Source organism: Orcinus orca, chromosome 1 (assembly GCF_937001465.1).
Source record: "Orcinus orca chromosome 1, mOrcOrc1.1, whole genome shotgun sequence".
Taxonomy (NCBI): domain Eukaryota; kingdom Metazoa; phylum Chordata; class Mammalia; order Artiodactyla; family Delphinidae; genus Orcinus; species Orcinus orca.
The window spans coordinates 100,353,951-100,372,052 of record NC_064559.1 but is presented as its reverse complement, the minus strand read 5'-3'; the positions used below and the strand labels follow the sequence as shown (position 1 = coordinate 100,372,052).

Here is an 18,102-nt window from a genome sequence, read left to right as displayed (position 1 = left end):
ACGTTTGTTCTTGAGCAACGTAGGCAGTGCACTCCAATAAGGACTCAAGGAGAAGCAAATCTAAGCCAATCGGAGGCTTGAAGGTGGGGTTGTCCCGCCTTCCGCCAGAATGACCAATAGAAAGCGCGGGCGGTGTGTTTGAAAGCGAGGCCAAAGAGGGTGGGAGCGCGTGCTGCTGGGAGTTGTTTGGAGGTTGGCGGTGCGGGGCTGACGGTCCTCAGGCAGGGTGATTATGTCGCACAAGCAGATTTACTATTCGGACAAATACGACGACGAGGAGTTCGAGTACCGGTTAGTGCCGGCGCGGGGGCAATAACAAGGTCGTGAGCTTTGAAAAGTGAGGGCACGAGGAGTTAGTAACGCGGACTGAAGCTACAGAATGGCGCATGCGCGGGAGATGAAGGGAATGGGTGCGAGCACTGAGAGCGTAAGGCGCATGCGCGAAGGGTAGGGTGCGATCGTAAAAGAAACCCTAAAGTGGTAGAGAATTTGGAGTAAGCTCTCCTGTTGGGAGGAGGCGTGGGTGGACGTGGTTAGAGTATTAGAGTGCCGACCACCCTCAGCTTTGCGGGTTTCTGGATCATTCTCTCACCTTCATTGAGCAAATTGAATTTGCCTTCTTGAGACTACTTGTATCATGGCAACACCGTAGAGCCTCCTGGGAGAAGGTGGCAAAGGCGGATCCCGAATTTTCCTCGAGGCTTCAAAGTGAGGGGAGTTCTGAGAGAGCCTGAGTGTTGCTTATTAATTCATGGAAAGGGGGCGTGGTTGCCTGGCTTGTTTTAGGAAGTGGGCTTCGAAGAATTGGAGTGGAATAAAACCGGCCAGGAGCATTGAGAAAAGACTTAATATAGACCTAATAGATTCCCGTCAAATATTTGAAGGGCATCTACTTAGGAAACAGTTATGGAGTGCTTATAGGTTTCAGGTGTTCTACTAAAGTGCAAGGATAAGCCATGGTCTCTGCTTTCAACAAACCTAAAAATCTGTGGAAGTAATGACAGATAGCAGAAAGAAGGTGATAATTGGTATGATAGAACTATGTACAGATTGTGGTGGGAGCACGTACAACTTGCCAAGCATGGTGAAGAAAGGACTCCCTACAGTTTGCATTTGATAAACCCTAAATCCATAATTCTAGATTAGAAAATTAGGGAAGACAAAGAATTCTACAAATATTGGCATTCGACCAATCTATATGAAGCGTAATACTTAAAACAACTGGAAGCTTGCTTTCCTTGTGTTTCTTCAGCCTAGTGCAGGGCTCTGGGCCTTCTGGAGAACTTAGTGTCTGCTGACAAACACACTATTTGTATTATTTTTATGCCAAATCCTTGGGAAAGGCCCCCCGGCCCTGTTTGGACCCAATTAACTTTCTTTTCCTCAGCTGTTTTTCTCTACATCTGAACTAGGCTAACTAAAATTAAGTGCTTATAATGTCTTTGCAGGGCTAGAGAAACATCACTAATTTCATCCCCTGGAAGATGTAAGTCTTGGCAGTGATATTTGGTTTAAGAAAAGGGTTTGTTTGTTTTTTTGGTCTAAATAGGTATGGAAGCCAATCTTTATGCCAGGGACTTGTTAAGATGTAAGCTATTTTCAGACATTTAGACTAGAATTGACTCTTTGGGGGAAAAAAATCCCTTTTACTTAGCACAGAGAGAGCATTCAGTACATTTTCATTGAAAATGATGAAGTCTGAATCACCCCAATTCATGTCAGAGTAGTAATTTCTTTGCCATGAAAGGAGACTTATCCTTGGTTAGAAAAGCATGGAGTTCCCCCCAAAGAAGTCTCATGGCACATCCCTTCAGAGTTAGGAAAATGAAGTTAGGATAGATCTTAAAGGATAAGATATATTTCACCCTTTGTTCTGACTCTTCCCTGATAGGCCTTTCCTCTCCGTGAAATTACTTCTCTCCCTTCCTCCTTACAATTCTGTTCAAAATTGCCTTTACTTATTAAGTGTGTGTGTGTGTGTGTGTGTGTGTGTGTGTGTGTGTGTTTTGTGGGGTTCCCATTATATTAGGGTCATCAACTAGAAGACTATAAGCTCCGAGAAGGCAGAGTCAATATATCAACAGTGTCTGGAATTTAGGTGCTCATTCACTGGTGTTATTTATTGATGTGTACTTTTTAATATACTTTTGTGAGAATGTAGGTATCTTGGCCTTTATTTCTAGCTGCCTCTGCCCCACAATAAGATTATATAAACTCCCTGCCATTACGAACTGGTTTGTCTTTTCTTGCTTCTCTTGGCTTTATATGCAGGCACTCGTCTGACATACTGTACCCAGTACTGATACAGATTCCCCACCTTCCCATGTTTCTGTTACAGGCATGTGATGTTGCCCAAGGACATAGCCAAGCTGGTCCCTAAAACCCATTTGATGTCTGAATCTGAATGGAGGAATCTTGGCGTTCAGCAGAGTCAGGGATGGGTCCATTATATGATCCATGAACCAGGTCAGTGCAATGGCAGAAAGCAACCATGTAGGACTGAGGAAATGAAGGAATGATAAGGTTGCATAACCCAAAGAAATAGGGGGAAAGTGGGGATGATTTACTAGTTTCTTAACTCACCAGCCATCTAGAAAAACAGGAAAGTAAATAAGAAAAAAAAAATAAGAAAAATAAGAAAAAAAATAAGAAAGTATCTGGGAAGTTCAGAAACAACCTGTCACTGAAAAAACCTCCTTTAATCTCTAATTTGGTCAGAGGATTTTTTTTTTTTTTTTTAAGGCTACATATACACTGGTAGAGGTTATGGCCCCTGCTTCATTCTCCATCAGAAAGTGAATTTGGGGATGTGTTCCAAATAAACCAAGGAGAGTATATTTCTTGATAAGACACCAGACACCAAACTGCCAGACAGAACTAATAAAGGACGCCCCGGGGCTGCACAAACATAGCAAGAGAACTGATACTGACAATTCTGTACTTGGCACACAGGCCAGGCTTCGGGGTCTGCTTCTAAGGCCATATGCTTAAATCTTAATTTAGTTGTAAAGATCTGAGTGGGTGATACCTGGGAAGTGGGAGTGGGGGATACTATAGGTTGTGCATAGGATGATGTGAGCTTGTCTCTTAGATTTCACTCACTCTTTCAGAACCTCACATCTTGCTGTTCCGGCGGCCACTGCCCAAGAAGCCAAAGAAATGAAGCTGGGGAGCCACTTTTCAGCCTCATGCTTTATACAGCTGTCCTCATTTGCTAACATCTTTCTGATGACATTATTATGTTGCCTTCCTGTTTCTCACTTTGATATTTAAAGGATGTTCAGTACACTGTTTGAACGTGTTGGAGACTGCTTTGCTTCTTGAGCAGAACCAACAGGACCATGGCCCAGCTGGACAACTGCTCTTTGGGTTGCAGCCTCAGCTAAGTGTGACCCCCAAAACCAATGTGAGCTCTGTATCCAGCAGAACACACTTGGCAGATGGAGGAAGCATCTAAGAATAAGACCGTGGCTGTCACAGGGATTGTGTAAACTTCCTGTTTTTTTTTTCTGCCAGGTGTTGTATGTATGGTGATTTATGTTTCAATGTGTTGGAAACTTTCCATTTTATTCAAGAAATCTGTTCCATGTTAAAAAGCCTTGATTAAAGAGGAAGTTTTTATAATCTAATTCTCTCATTGTAAAGGTTTTTTCCCCCTCTCAGGGCAAGCATCACATTCACTATCATGGTTCTAATTATATACCCTTCAGTGAGATAATGAAGTTCAGCTCTTTGTTAATAATGAGGTTTATTTCAACATTCAGGTAACTGGTTTTTAATCTACTTTAAGCAGACTTTGCTGTCAAACATCTACTGAAATATATTTCACTCTAACTACAGGCCTAAGAAAGAGGTTATATGGGGACAACTTCATCTCATCAAAACAAATGAATTCTTTTCTTCAGTCAGGGATGCTGCCATTAACGTAGTCCTGATTTTTGAAGGGTACACAAGGGAGGAGGCTGTCAGCCAGAGGCTGCTAGTGCACGCCACTTCCTGACCAGCCTAAGGCTCAGGCACACCTCTGGCCTGTTCACTCCGCACAATGGTTTGGGGGTGTTTTCAGTGGTTCTCACCGTGGCTGAACATTGGAATCACCTGGGTAGCTTTAAAAGTGCTGATGGCTAAGTCATTCCCAGGGAAGTTGACTTAATTGGTCTGGGGTGTGGCCTGGATGAGGGAATTTCAAGCATTCTTACACAGGTAGTTACAGCACTAACCTTTGAGAAAGCAGTTGTAAACTGTGGCTATTTGAGAAAACATTTCGCCAAATAATAGTTTACCCTCTACTTTGAACAGAAGTGCTAAGTAAGGGAGATTAATCTTCCCACTTCTGTCTTCCATTCATTTTTTCCTTAGAGCAGTAGTAGTTCAAGTGTGGTCCCTGGACCAGAAGCATCAACATAACCTGGAAACTCCTTAGAAGTGTCCATTCTTGGGCTCCACCCTAGACCTACTGAATCAAACTCTGAGGGTAGAACCTAGTGACATTTTAACAAGCTCTCTAGGTGATTCTGGTGCATACTTAAGCTTGAGAACCCACTGTAAAGGATCAGACCAGAGCTGATGTTTTGGGGAGGGGGGCGGGGCTTGTCAAATATCACCATTACTAAGAAAGATGATGTAGCATATATGGCTTACGTCATTAGGAAAGCCTGACTTTGTTTTTTTAGAGCTGAGACTCTCTTAATTGGAAAAAACACGGGGCTTATTATTTGAGAAAGAAGGGTCTAGAAGCCTGGCTCTACCATTCACTGTAGTGTTTTGTGGTTGTTGTATGGCATCCCTTCACCTTTTTGAGCCTGTTGCCCATCTGTAAAATGGGCATCATATCTATCTTAGAGGGGTTTTAGGAGAGTAAAATGAGGCCAGGTGTGGTTCAGCAGTCCTCTAAATGAATGAATTTTAGAGCTTTACTACAGAAAACAGTGGCATCAGCATGACAGGAGTGTGGTGCTCCAAGGACAATTATGCTTAAAGGACAAAGAACGATCCTGCCTGAAAAAGTTGCAGCGTTACACCCCCTACCGGACTCTTAATCGCCCTCCCCACCACGTTGAGATGGTTACGAAATTCCTGAGCCCACCTGGGCAACACCCACCTGGGCAACGGGACCTGTCCCAAATAAGGAAAGGCATCTGGGCTGTCCCACTCTCACCAGATAGAAGGAAGGTGTATGTGCCTCAGCCAATCAGTAAACGAAATTTTCACCCCGACCATTCTTTTGTTTTCTGGCTATAAAAACTGATCAATAGCACATGTTCGGGCTTGACTCTGCCAGACTGCTAGGAAGTTGGCCCACTGTTCTGGCAGCGACCCTTCCCTCTAATAAATTCTATCTTCTTTACATTCTGCCTTGTGTCTGGAAATTCTTTTCCAACCCGCGTTCAGACCACAACATTTGGTGGCCTGTACGGGGATCTCCAGGGGCATCTCTTTCCCCACCTCCTCTCCTCATTCCTTGGGACCCTCTGTGAACAGGCAAGTTGCTGTGGAAGCAAAGGAGGAACTCCGACCAGGGCCACAGCCTGTGTGTTCCGAAGCTCCACGGTTCACTTTGCCCCAGTAACTGCCTCCCAGAGCAGGTGAGGATCCCTCTGTCTTCCTTCCGACTGAGGACTAGGCCAAAGGGTATCGTGCGGGCACGGGTAAGGCATTTAAAAGCCATTAGGGTGCCTGCTGCTTGAAGACTCCCGTGAAAGGATAAGGGGGTCACGGAACGGACCAGGCTATTAGAGCGTCTGCCCCCAGCAAGACAACTTCCGTGCAACGCGAGGCACATTGTGGACAAAGCAAAACACACAGCCCCCAGTCCCTTGGCCACCGCCTCCTCGGTAGGGATAGAAGGTGGAATCCTCAGTCCTCTTTTCTGTCGCTTCTGCTTCTTTCTCCTCAGCTCGGACTGACTCCAAAGGACCTCACCGCCTCTAGGTCGTCCCGGGAACTCCTTCCCATCCCTGAGAGTCTAATAACGGTGAGTCAATTCCCGGCTGGCGTCCGGGGATTCCCCTCTCTGGTCACTGATGCCCTGGCCGCACGGTTTCTCACTGCTCTGGCCACCTCAGTCGGACGTGACAGCTGAGACAGTAAGCATTTTTGTGCCTAAGTCGCACAGAGACATCACTGAGACAAAGAGGGCACATATGCCTGTCAGTGATTTTTTTTTTTTGCCTGTCAGTGATTTTTGCCTTTTTGCTTGTCAGTGATTCTCAGTAGCCCCATTCTATGGCATTGGGGCTAAGAATGGGTTCAGGTACATCTGTCCCCTTAGACTCACCTCTTGTTTATATTCTCAGGAATTGTAAGGAATTTGATCCAGACAGTCTCAAAAAGAAGAGGCTCATTTTCTTTTGTAACACGGCTTGGCCCCAATACAAACTGAGGGACCAAGAACAATGGCCTCTTAATGGGACGCTAAATTACAACATGATCCTCCAACTTGATCTCTATTGTTGGAAACTAGCAAAGGATTCCGAGGTTCCATATGTCCAGCCCTTCATGGCCCTCGGTCAGAATCTGAGCCTGAGGGACTCCTGTCACATGTGTTTCTCCATTGCCGCTTTAATGCCTCGTCCTCCCCACCCTCCTCCTTCAGCTTCACTACCTCGTCCCTCCCCATCTCCCCCTCCACCAGATATCTTGGATGACCCTTCTTGTCCCCGATCTCCCCAGCCTCCTCCTCAACCTTCTGCTCCCCAACCCCCACCCCTGTACCCAGAAGCAGACCTTCCACCCCTGCCCCACACTCAGTCACCAGTAGCCCAATGCTCTGAATCGAGTCCCGATATGCTTCCCCTACGAGAGGTTGCTAACGGAGACCTAGGTGCTATCAGAGTTCATGTCCCCTTCCCCATGTCTGATCTCTCTCATATTCAAGGGAAACTGGGCTCCTTTAGCCAGGACCCCTCCATGTTCATAAGGGAATTCCAGGCCCTAACTATAACCTTTGACTTAACTTGGCCAGATATCCACGTGGTCCTAGCTACCTGCTGCATCACGAGGAAAATGCCAGGATCTGGGCTGTGGCTCAGGCCTGGGCAGATGAGGCACACGCTCGAAATCCTAATGAGAACCGAGCAGGGGCAGAGGCAGTCCCACGGGCAGACGCAAGATGGAGATACCAGGAAAATAAAAATGGGCCAGCAGGAGGGCTCACTAGGAGACATTACACGATTACCTGTCTACTAGAAGGTATGAAAAAGGCAATCATCAAACCTGTCAATTATAATAAACTCAGAGAAGTCACGCGGGAACCCTCTGAGAATCTGGCCCTTTTTCAGGCCCAATTAGTCGAGGCTATGAGGAAATACACCAGCCTAGACCCTGAGACCCCTGAAGGTCAGGCTGTACTTGCAGTTCACTTTGTAAGCCAGGCATCCCCAAGCATAAAACAGAAATTACAGAAACTAGAGCAAGGGCCACAAACCCCATTTTCTGTCCTACTTGACACGGCCTTGAAGGTTTTTAACAATAGGGAGGAGGCTTCTAGGAACAGACGAGAACTGAGAGAGGAGGAAAAATTAAAACGACACGCTCAGTATATGGCTCTTGCCATTACTCAGTCCCTCCCACAACAGGGACCCACGGGAGCCCCTCTCCCATATCAGAAACCACCGTGGACCTGCTACCAATGCAGTCAGCAGGGGCACACCGTCAGGAACTGCCACACCCCACCACCCGATATCAGACGCCCTTATCATCAAAAGGGCCAACTGGAAGAGGAGTTGTCCCTGCCGCCCTCAAGCTGGTAGGCCAATTCCACAACCACCCAACACTTGGGGTTTTTCGGTCCCTGCCCCCGTGGGCCGAGGTCAAAACCAATTACCCCTGTCAGTGGTAATTGACTACCAGGAGCAAGAACCGGATTGCACTGTAGATCTGGGGCTCCTGGATGTGGATGACTGAAGGTGTCTGAGGCTCAACCTACAGGACCCTATGTTCCCCATAAGACTGGAGGAGCCCCGGGTAACCCTGGATGTGGCAGGGGCTAATATAACCTTTCTAATTGACACAGGGGCTACTTATTCAGCCCTGACTTCCTTCTCTGGTCCCACTCGCCATTGTCCCACTGGTCGTTCCTCGATCCTCCTAACAGGGATGGGAACAGGCTCAGCAGGACTCTTAAACTCTATTTTCACTGCCCAACAGCTCTCTCTTGAACTCACACAACAGATTGCCAACCTAGCAGCTCAAATTAACATGCTACAAGAACAAATAAATTCTCTAACAGGAGTGGTTTTACAAAATAGAAGAGCTCAGGACCTCCTAACGGCTTATCAGGGAGGCACTTGTGCAGTGTTAAAGGAAGATTGCTGTTTTTTGGTTAATCAATCAGGCAAGGTCCAGACCGATTTTCGGGCCATGTATTTTTAACCTCCTTGTTAAGTTTGTCTCTTCCAGAATACAAATGGTGATGCAACAAAAACACCGGCCAGACAACACTCGTACAACCCCTTGAACAAGCCGCCATCACTTTACATGGGGCCCACACTCCTCCCTAGATACACCCTGACAGAGAGCAGGCAACGGGAACCCAGGGCCCCATGATGCCCCTGCTCAGCAGGAAGCAGCCAGAGAGTTTGTCACCCCTTCTCACAAAGGGGTTCCAGAATGCCTGAGAGGCAATTAGGCAGTTAGGTAGATATGAGCAGGGTACCCAATAGGGCCAAGGAATTGGCCCTATAAATAGAAGGGGGAATGTGGTGCTCCAAGGACAATGATGCTTCAAGGACAAAGACTGACCCTGCATGAAAAAGTTGCAGCGTTACACCCCCTACCAGACTCTTAAATCGCCCTCCCCACTATGTTGAGATGGTTATGAAATTCCTGAGCCCACCTGGCCAACACCCACCTGGGCAACGGGACCTGTCTCAAATAAGGAAAGGCATCTGGGCTGTCCCACTCTCACCAGATAGAAGGAAGGTGTAAGTGCCTCAGCCAATCAGTAAACGAAATTTTCACCCCGGACCATTCTTTTGTTTTCTGGCTATAAAAACTGATCAATAGCACATGTTCGGGCCGACTCTCCCAGACTGCTAGGAAGTCGGCCTGCTGTTCTGGCAGCAACCCTTCCATCTAATAAATTCTATCTTATTTCATCCTGCCTCGTGTCTGGAAATTCTTTTCCAACCCGCCTTAGGACCACAACAATGAGAGCTTGTTAAATGCAGATCTCAGGCCCCACCCAAACCGCATGAATCCTGTAGATTTAAACAGCATATTAAGAAGGCCCCCATGGGGACTTTCCTGGTTAAGAATCTGCCTGCCAATGCCGGGGACGTGGGTTTGAGCCCTGGTCTGGGAAGATCCCACACGCTGCGGGGCAACTAACCCCTTGTGCCACAACTACTGAGCCCGCGCCTAGAGCCCATGCTCTGCAACAAGAGAAGCCGCTGCAATAAGCCCTCACACCGCACAACTAGAGTAAAGCCTGCGCGCACCAACAAAGACCCAACGCAGCCAAATAAATAAATAATTTAAAAATAAAAATAAAAAATGAAAAGGCCCCCAGATGATTCGTAGGAGCGTTAAAGTTTAAGAAGTACTTTTAAACAACCTCTCCCAGTTAATTGGTCTTGGAGGTACGAGTGAGGGCGGCGACTAGGGAGTGCCACGTGTCCACTTTGGATTCTCACATTATCCTAGCTTCCTCTTATTTCACTTGCTTCTGGTCTAAAAGTACTTCTTGGGGCTTCCCTGGTGGCGCAGTTGTTGAGAGTCCGCCTGCCGATGCACGGGACATGGGTTCGTGGCCCGGTCCGGGAAGATCCCACATGCCGCAGAGCGGCTGGGCCCGTGAGCCGTAGCCGCTGAGCCTGCGCGTCCGGAGCCTGTGCTCCGCAACGGAAGAGGCCACAACAGTGAGAGGCCCGCGTACCGCAAAAAAAAAAAAAAGAGGTTTCGGTAATTAGCTTTGCTGTTTATAACAGAGACAAATGAAAGTTCCACACACTAAAAGGTCACCTCCAGGATCTTGCTACCTCCCAGGCAATGCTGACAATTTTTCTTGGCTGTCCCTCCAACGTCCATTTGCCACAATATAAAATCCCCTCTGCACCAGTGCCAGCCCCCAACCCCTTAGAATAAGTCATGGTTAATGAATAACAGCATATGCATACAAGAATTTTAACACAGAGGTTAGAGTCAAGCCCCTCTTTACTTCCAGCACGAGACTGGAGCACCCCAAAGTCCTTAAAGAACCTCCAACCACCACCACTCATTTCACTCCAGACTCCTCAAGCCCAGCTCTGAGAGAAAAGCCCCGCCCCCCAACTAAGGCCCGGCCCCCATGTTTCCGGGCGAGGGGTGACCACGTGGTTGTCGCCAATAACAACCCAGCACTACTCCCGCCCTCTAGCTAAAGCTCGAGAGCGATAGTCGACTACACCAATTGACCCTTAAAGATTGTGTGAGCGACGACCAAAATGACCAATTAATACGAGGTAGGTAGGAGTCTAAGGCGGGACTCTGAGTACGGAAGCTACCACGGGAGGCAAGGAGAGAGGGAAAGACCCGGTGAAGGGGCAAGAGGCAGGTGAGAACCTGGAAGAGCTCAGCAGTCTGAAGCGTGGCGGGAAGAGACAGGATTCCGGGCTAGAAAGGGTGCGGAAGCCAGCAGAAGAAGGCGGCTGAGTTTTGGTCGTGGGTGGAGGGAGGGAACGCACTTAAAGGGGCCAAGGCCCAGGATAAGGTAGACATTTAAAGGAACAGATGCCCCAAAGAAAAGAGGCATTTAAAGGTGCAGATGCCCAAGATAGAGCAGACCCTAGAGGAGCCGAGCTCAACGGACAGAAGACATTTAAAGTGGTAGGTTCGGGAGAGAAGGACATTTTAAGGAGACTAGGACCGAGCATAGAAAACATTAAAAGAGGTATGGGCTAGGGTTTGAGAACACGTTTATTAAAGGGACATGGATAAAGGAGTCGATTGTCAAGGGCGTGATGAGGAAGATTGCACTCCTGCTCTCCCCCATTGTCCTTTCTGGCTCCTCCAGGTTCCCTCGACCCCGGAACCCCAGTTCCCAGGCTATGACCCCCAGTGCCCTGTAGACCTGGCGGGCCCCGCGTGCTTGCGCCCCCTATTTGGGGGTCTGGGTGGCTACTGGAGGGCCTTGCAGAGGGGCAGAGAAGGCAGGACCATGGCATCTAGGGCCTCTGAACCTCCCCCAGGGCGCAGCGTGACGGCGGGCATCATCATTGTTGGAGATGAGATCCTCAAGGTGTGTCTGGGACAGAGGAGGGGGGAGGGGCAGCGTTCTCCTGTCCTCCGGAGCTTGCTCCACGTTCTGTTGAGGGAGGGTGAACCAGGGTGGGAGCCCCCTTGCTGCAGTAGGGTCCTGGAGTGAGTCCAATATATTGGAGGAAAAGTGACCTTCATTCTTTCAATTACTGTGTTGAAAAACTTGTAGCAAAGTCCCTACAATTTGCCAAGCACTATGGTAGGGGGAGGGGTGGCTTTACAGAAATGACAATGCATGTATTATTTCAGAGTTATATCCAACCTGTTTGGAAAATGATCCAAGGCATTCCACAGAGTAGATAAGTGAGATAGAAGGGGGAAATTACTTCTGAATAATCAGGGAAGTCTCACTAGAGGTCATGGTGGGCATCAGGTTTGTAATAGTAATATTGAGTGCTTACTAGCGCCTGGCAGTGTGCTTATTACATCACATATGTGATTTTACTAATCCTCACAACAACTCCATGATGTGGGTACTTTTTTTTTTTTCCCTGCTGAGCCGCCCGACATGTGGGATCTTAGTTCCCTGACCAGGGATCAAACCCATGCACCCTGCATTGGAAGCGCGGAGTCTTAACCACTGGACCACCAGGGAAGTCCGATGTGGGTACTTTTATTATAAATCTCAATGAATAGATTATGAGACTGAGGCTCAGAGAGGTTGAGAAACTTGCCCACAGTTGAACAGCTAGTAAGTGGTAGGTGGGGTTCCAACCTGATTCTCACTTACTCCAGAGCCCCCCTTAACCACTAAACTCTCTGTAGAGAAGTAGAAGAAGATGGGGCTGGAAAAGAAGAGTGGACACACACCATAGACTCACAGCCTCAAATATTCTGCAAATGAATTTGAACTTTATTCTGTATATGGTTGGAAACAACAAATGGCTTTTGAGCCAAGAGTGATGCAATCACAGTGACACGTTAGGAAAGTTGTTCAGGAGGCACAGGGCAGAGTGCTGTGGCTGGAGGCTGGGATTCTGGCCAGGGGTCTGCCGCCACTGTCCAGGTGAAAGGTGCCAAGGACCCGTTTGGTGGCAGTAGGAACAGAGGGAAGAGAGCAAATGGAGAGACATTTCAGAAGTAGAATTGACAGCTTGAAGAACCTGACACTGTGGACTGTGTCTGGAGATGCCATTGACCAAAGGGACAACAGCCAGGGATAGGGTGAAGATGCCCAGTAAGCACCTGGAGCCAGAGGACTAAAACTGTCAGGGTTGGTGAGGAAGTAGATGAGTTGTCCCCATACAATTGATGATTGAATCCATAAGCAGAGATGAAGGCCCAAGGGGGATCACATTACCCCTGACTCCATTCACATGGATTTTCCCACTCTTGCGCCTAGTCTGGGCTTCTGCGTAGCCCGAGGTGGTGTCCCCCAAAGAGCAGAGTGCCCCATCATCAGGCAGATGCAGCCTGATCCTTCCCCCTTTGCCCTTCATCCCTACGGCACTGACACTGTCATCTTCCCCATCTCCAATCTCGCAGGGACACACTCAGGACACCAATACCTACTTTCTGTGCCGGACACTGCGCTCCCTGGGGGTCCAGGTGTGCCGAGTCTCTGTCGTACCCGATGAGGTAGCCACCATCGCGGCTGAGGTCACGTCTTTCTCCAGCCGCTTCACCCACGTCCTTACGGCAGGGGGCATTGGCCCCACCCATGATGATGTGACCTTCGAGGCAGTAGCACAGGCCTTTGGGGACGAACTCAGGCCACACCCTGAGCTGGAAGGGGCCATCAAAGCCCTAGGGGGGGAGGGCTGGGAGAAGCTGTCACGGGTGCCCTCCTCTGCCCGCCTACATTATGGCACAGATCCTCTCACTGGCCGTCCGTTCAGATTCCCACTAGTCTCCGTCCAAAACGTCTACCTCTTCCCGGGAATTCCGGAGCTGCTGCGGCGGGTGCTGGAGGGGCTAAAGGGACTGTTTCAAAACACAGCTGTTCAGTTCCACTTGCGAGAGCTGTATGTGGCAGCTAATGAGGCCTCTATCGCCCCCATCCTGGCTGAGGCCCAGGCCCACTTTGGGCGCAGGCTTGGCCTGGGTTCCTACCCTGACTGGGGCAGCAACTACTATCAGGTGAAGCTGACACTGGACTCGGAGGAAGAAGGGCCCCTGGAGGAATGCCTGGCCTACCTGACTGCCCGTCTGCCCCAGGGATCGCTGGTCCCCTACGTACCCAACGCCGTGGAGCAGGCCAGTGAGGCCGTGTACAAACTCACTGAGTCAGGTAGGGGCCTCCGGGGGGAGGGGCAGCATACATCAGACCTTTGGTGCCACCCTCAGTCTCAGGAATGCAGGGGCTGTTGGAGGCTTCCCCCAGATCCAGGAGAAGGTAGAAGATAGCTACAGCTGATTCATTCATTCTTCCAATAAATATCAATTGAGTACCTCCTTTCAGCAACACTGTGCTGGCTGTTGGGGGTATAACTCAACAAGACAGAGGTATGCCCTATTCTGGACAAGGAGTTTAACAGGAGAGGGAGACGTTAAACAGGTAATCGTGCATGAGGTGTCAGTGATGGGGGGGTCTCCATAGCAGGGAGATCAGCCTTGATGTGGGGTCCAAGAAGGCTTCTCTGGGCGAGTGACATATAAGCTGAGTGCTAAGGAGGATTTGGTCAGACCAGGAGGTAGGCAAGAGTAAACTGTTAGAGAATGGAAAGAAACCAGGACCTCCAGAGGGAAGACACTGAGGTGAAGAGTGCTATGAGGTGTGGCTGAATGACAGGCTGGGGGCAGACTGCAGGGCCGAGTGGGCAGATGAAGGCGTGGGGAACACTGGGAAGATATGGAAGGGTTTTAAGCAAGGGCAACTTGGCCCCCACTGCCCTTTGACCACTGCCCTTTGACAGTCATATGTCTCTATCTGATGCCCTCTTCCCTGCCTGGCTGGCAGGGTCTTCTCTGAGAGAAAAGGTGGCAGGCGCCCTACAGACCATTGAGACTGCCCTGGCTCAGTACAGCCTCACCCAGCTCTGCGTGGGATTCAACGGGGGCAAGGACTGCACTGCCCTCCTGCACCTCTTCCATGCCGCTGTGCAGAAGTGAGCCAACCCCCTGGAGGCAAGACCCCAGAGATAGATCGGCCCCATCCTCTAGTTCCCCATCCTAAGAAGCAGGGAGGAAAGGGGGTGTCGGTGGGGTTTGGGAGGATGGTAGCCATAGTGACCTCTCAGTTCCATTCCCCCACCATATTTATTGAGCGTCTGACGCCTGCCTGGCGCGGGGTGTGGACGTGCAAGCCACCGTCCCCGACAACAGGGTGGTCACAGTCCTGTCGGGGAGGTAAGGCTTACATACTGGAAACAGGAGTGTATGCTCCAGATTTGAGAGGTAAGAGGTCAGAGTGGGCTTCCCAGACGAAGTGGGTTCTGATGGATGGGAAGGATGAGGAAAGGAGAGAAGGGGAGGGTGTCCATCCCAGGGGCCAAAAGGCAAGCTCTCTGGAGAGCATTTCCCTGCCCATCCTGGCAAGCCAATGGATTCTGCCCCCTCCCCAGGAAATACCCTGATGCTCAAGAGCCCCTCCAGATCCTGTATATCCGCAGCATCTCCCCTTTCCCTGAGCTGGAGCAGTTTCTACAGGACACCATCAAGAGGTACCAGGGACCTGAAGGTTTGGGCTCCAAGAGGGGCTTGGCAGGGCCCACTCTTGACTCCCACTGCTCTTCCTCAGGTACAGTCTGCAGGTGCTGGAGGCTGAGGGTGACATGAAGCAGGCCCTGAGCGAGCTGCGGGCACAGCATCCCCAGCTGGAGGCTGTGCTGATGGGCACCCGCCGCACCGACCCCTACTCCTGCAGCCTCGGCCCCTTCAGTCCCACTGACCCAGGGTGGCCTTCATTCATGCGCATCAACCCGCTACTGGTATCAGGGAAGGGGATTTATCGCCTTCAGTCTCATGCCCCCTATCAGTCATTGCTCCTTGGCTACCTGAGGTGGGGGAGGTTAGACCCTGGGGCTTGGATGAAACAGCCCCATCATCCAGGGGAGGCTGTGCTATTTGTTCGTTCAGCCTTTTGAGCAATTTTTATCGAGCACTAATTCAACGGCAGGCATCCTGCTTTCTCCTGTGGACAGAACAATGACTTAGACCTGTGCTGTCTGATATGGTAGCCATGAGCCATTTATTTACACTCAGATTGTAATTAATTGAAATGAAATACAAATTGCTAAAAAAAAAAAAAAACTGAATTGTATACTTTAGAAGGGTGAGTTTCATGGCATGTGAATATCTCAATTTTTAAATTAAATTACAATTCAAAATTCAGTTCTTTAGTTCTACTAACAACATGTCAAGCAACCACCATGTTAGCACAAATAAAGAACATTTCCATCATTGCAGAAAGTTCTACTGGACAGCACAGGCTTACACAGACATAGATATCCTCTCCCTGTCCTGGAACTTACATGCCAGTGGAGGGTGGGTTGAGAAATGGAGAGGGACAGGATAAAAGCTTTCTCTTTCTTATTGGTTGGCCTACACAGAGCAAGATGTACCAGAGAATTGGGTAGCAGGCCCTCCCTCAGAGGCCAAGGGAGCCGAAGAGCCCCGGATAGTCCCCTTCCCAGGTGGCAGTGGGTAGGTGTGGGAAAGGAAAGTATGTGTGACTCTTCTCTGACTCTGACCTCCCAGGACTGGACCTACAGAGACATCTGGGACTTTCTGCGTCAACTGTTTGTCCCATACTGTATCCTGTATGACCAAGGGTAAGGGATTTGGAGGAAGAGGATGGGTGTGTGGAAGATGTGAGGGTGCTGGGACTGGAGAGCCGAGCCCACCACACTCACCCATGCCCTCCATTCCCATTCCCCCACCCCACCAAGCTATACGTCACTGGGGAGCCGGGAGAACACGGTGCGGAACCCAGCCCTGAAGTGCCCGAACCCAGGAGGACAGCCCACCTACCGTCCAGCCTACCTGCTTGAGAACGAAGACGAGGAGCGGAACTCCCGCACGTGACCTCCCACTCCTGCCCTGTCCAGGAGGAAGGGAAGGGGGCCATCCTGGGGTCTAACCTGTCAATAAACCACCTCTCCTGTGCCTGTTGCTCTGGCTGTGTCTTCCTGCTTCAGGGGACGAGAGAAGCAGAAGTGGGCCAGGCCCTGGCAGCTCGGAGCCCTCAGTGCTCACTTTGGGGCGGCGGGGGAGAGAGGAGGCTGGAAAGGAGCTCTCATTGATGATTTTCAGTGCCAGCCTCAGCTGGAGCCCACCAGAGGGCAGGAGCAGGGAGCAGTGCCAACCCCTGGGGGAAGGGATAACTGGGCAGGGCAGCCAGGGCTTCGAGACCCAGGCTGGAGGAAGGGAAGCTGAGCTGGCCTGGCTATGGAGGATGAAAGATGGAGTGGCCAGGCCCTCCTCCTACTAACCCCACCCCACCATCCCTGGGCACAGGGGCTGACTCAGCCCATTCTCAGGCCCAGAACTTTCCCTGTGCTAGACCCTGGGGCCTTTGTCCCCACAGTCATGAGGTCTGAAGGGGGTGGGGACAATGTTGATAAAAGGCACTAGAGGCAGCTCCCACACCCTTCCTCAGAGCCGCTGCCCACATGCAGTCCCGGATACAGCCCCTAGCCCAGGCCCTGCCCTTCTCCCTTGGAGGAGTTCTGCGAGACACTGGACTCCGGGTGCCTGTCATGAAGACGGGCACAGGGTGGGAGGGCCTGCAGCGGACCCTGAAGGAAGTCGCCTACATCCTCCTCTGCTGCTGGTGTATCAAGGAGCTGCTGGATTAATGGCAGCAGGGAGCTGCCTCCTCCCCGCTGGCACCATGGCCAGCATCGCTCAGGTGGGCAGGGTAGGGCAAACAGACAGGAGGCATGGCTGCAGCTTCTGTGGCGGAGCCTGCCTCTCAGCTTCCCATTCTCTTTTTTAGCACCCAGCCCAACCCCCATCAAGACTCCTGGGGCCAGCTGTGCTTGACCAAGGACGGGCCACAAACAATGAGTGAAGTGTGATCCTGCTTTGAGTTTGTGCCATCTGTCAGACCTGCCTCATCTCTCGGCCTCTATTCCCAGGCCCCACCTCCAGTGCACCTCTGGTGCACAGGAGCTTGGCCTGCTGGCTAGGACCCCAGTCAGACTGCAGCAGAACCTGGCACTCCTCCAAGCCTGGTACAGTGAGCCCACCGGCCCAGATGGCTGATCTCACCATACCCTCTTAGTACCAGGAATGGGCTGCCCCCAGTACCTCTGTATGAGAATCACTGAACTGTATGTATAATAAATAAGCCTTGAGACCAAAAGTTCTAAATGTCTACAGGGAAGTCAGAAAAAGTCAGCACTGGAAGAGTCTGGGAACCAAGGAGGGAAGGAAGTTTTCCTGGATAGAACAGAATGAAAGCCAGGTTTCCTGACTCACTGGTGCCTGGGTGGGGAGGGCGTTGGGTAGAAAGGCCAGGTTCCTCCCAACTTGTAGACAGGGAGGAGTCCAGCTTGGGTGGGGTCTTCTTCTGTGAGGCCCTGTGTGTAAGGATGGGAACCCAAATAGAAGACCTGGTCTGGCCAGCTCCCTGCCCCTGAAGATCTTGGGGAAAGCACTGAGCTGGTGCTAGTTCCCAGCTTACGGAGGAAGTCCGGCCCTGCTCCTCTAGCTCACACACAAAGCTGCAAGAGAAAGCCACCTGTATGGCCACACAGGTCCCTCAGGTTTATGACAGTGCATAGGACACAAACAGCCAGAATGAGCAGAATTGACTCTTCACTTCCCCTCGGCAGCCACCAACACATGCTCTCCCTGAATCACTCCCAGTGGTAGGCACACACCAGCCATTTACATCGTCTTGTTCCTGCATAATGACATGCCCACTCACAGCCCCCAACGACCTCAGAGCCAGCCAGTGTCCCTGGGATCTCTACCCAG

General features: G+C 50.4%; 3 protein-coding genes across 12 annotated transcripts; all 3 read left to right on the top strand.

Moving 5' to 3' along the window:
- Positions 1 to 132: 132 nt before the first annotated feature.
- On the top strand, positions 133 to 3,629 carry CKS1B (CDC28 protein kinase regulatory subunit 1B). Its single transcript, XM_004284643.3, has 3 exons — positions 133 to 291; positions 2,339 to 2,466; positions 3,111 to 3,629. The coding sequence occupies exons 1-3, from the start codon at positions 233 to 235 to the stop codon at positions 3,161 to 3,163; spliced, it is 240 nt and encodes a 79-aa protein (XP_004284691.1). The 5' UTR covers positions 133 to 232; the 3' UTR covers positions 3,164 to 3,629.
- A 6,690-nt stretch (positions 3,630 to 10,319) lies between these two features.
- On the top strand, positions 10,320 to 16,284 carry FLAD1 (flavin adenine dinucleotide synthetase 1). Of its 10 annotated transcripts, none has more exons than XM_033414604.2 (8): positions 10,320 to 10,442; positions 10,994 to 11,218; positions 12,724 to 13,468; positions 14,138 to 14,285; positions 14,742 to 14,840; positions 14,918 to 15,107; positions 15,877 to 15,950; positions 16,068 to 16,284. In XM_033414604.2, the coding sequence occupies exons 2-8, from the start codon at positions 11,138 to 11,140 to the stop codon at positions 16,201 to 16,203; spliced, it is 1,473 nt and encodes a 490-aa protein (XP_033270495.1). In that variant the 5' UTR covers positions 10,320 to 10,442; positions 10,994 to 11,137; the 3' UTR covers positions 16,204 to 16,284. The 10 variants fall into 10 exon arrangements, 9 of the variants coding, with proteins under 9 accessions (XP_033270495.1, XP_004284690.1, XP_049557339.1 ...); XM_004284642.4 differs by lacking the exon at positions 10,320 to 10,442 and adding an exon at positions 10,461 to 10,534; XM_049701382.1 differs by lacking the exon at positions 10,320 to 10,442 and adding an exon at positions 10,587 to 10,602.
- A 156-nt stretch (positions 16,285 to 16,440) lies between these two features.
- Positions 16,441 to 17,509, top strand: LENEP (lens epithelial protein). Its single transcript, XM_033414606.2, has 2 exons — positions 16,441 to 17,029; positions 17,117 to 17,509. Exon 1 carries the CDS (start codon positions 16,791 to 16,793, stop codon positions 16,974 to 16,976), a length of 186 nt encoding a protein of 61 aa, XP_033270497.1. The 5' UTR covers positions 16,441 to 16,790; the 3' UTR covers positions 16,977 to 17,029; positions 17,117 to 17,509.
- Positions 17,510 to 18,102: the final 593 nt, after the last annotated feature.

Excerpts from the sequence above, each read along its gene's own strand:
- CKS1B (XM_004284643.3), top strand. The coding sequence starts at position 233 with ATGTCGCACAAGCAGATTTACTATTCGGACAAATACGACGACGAGGAG. Across the intron at positions 292-2,338 it reads GACGAGGAGTTCGAGTACCG|GCATGTGATGTTGCCCAAGG; the intron begins GTTAGTGCCGGC and ends TTTCTGTTACAG. Across the intron at positions 2,467-3,110 it reads TTATATGATCCATGAACCAG|AACCTCACATCTTGCTGTTC; the intron begins GTCAGTGCAATG and ends TCACTCTTTCAG.
- LENEP (XM_033414606.2), top strand. The coding sequence starts at position 16,791 with ATGCAGTCCCGGATACAGCCCCTAGCCCAGGCCCTGCCCTTCTCCCTT.
- FLAD1 (XM_033414599.2), top strand. The coding sequence starts at position 10,711 with ATGCCCCAAAGAAAAGAGGCATTTAAAGGTGCAGATGCCCAAGATAGA. Across the intron at positions 15,108-15,876 it reads TGCGCATCAACCCGCTACTG|GACTGGACCTACAGAGACAT; the intron begins GTATCAGGGAAG and ends CTGACCTCCCAG. Across the intron at positions 15,951-16,067 it reads TGTATCCTGTATGACCAAGG|CTATACGTCACTGGGGAGCC; the intron begins GTAAGGGATTTG and ends CACCCCACCAAG.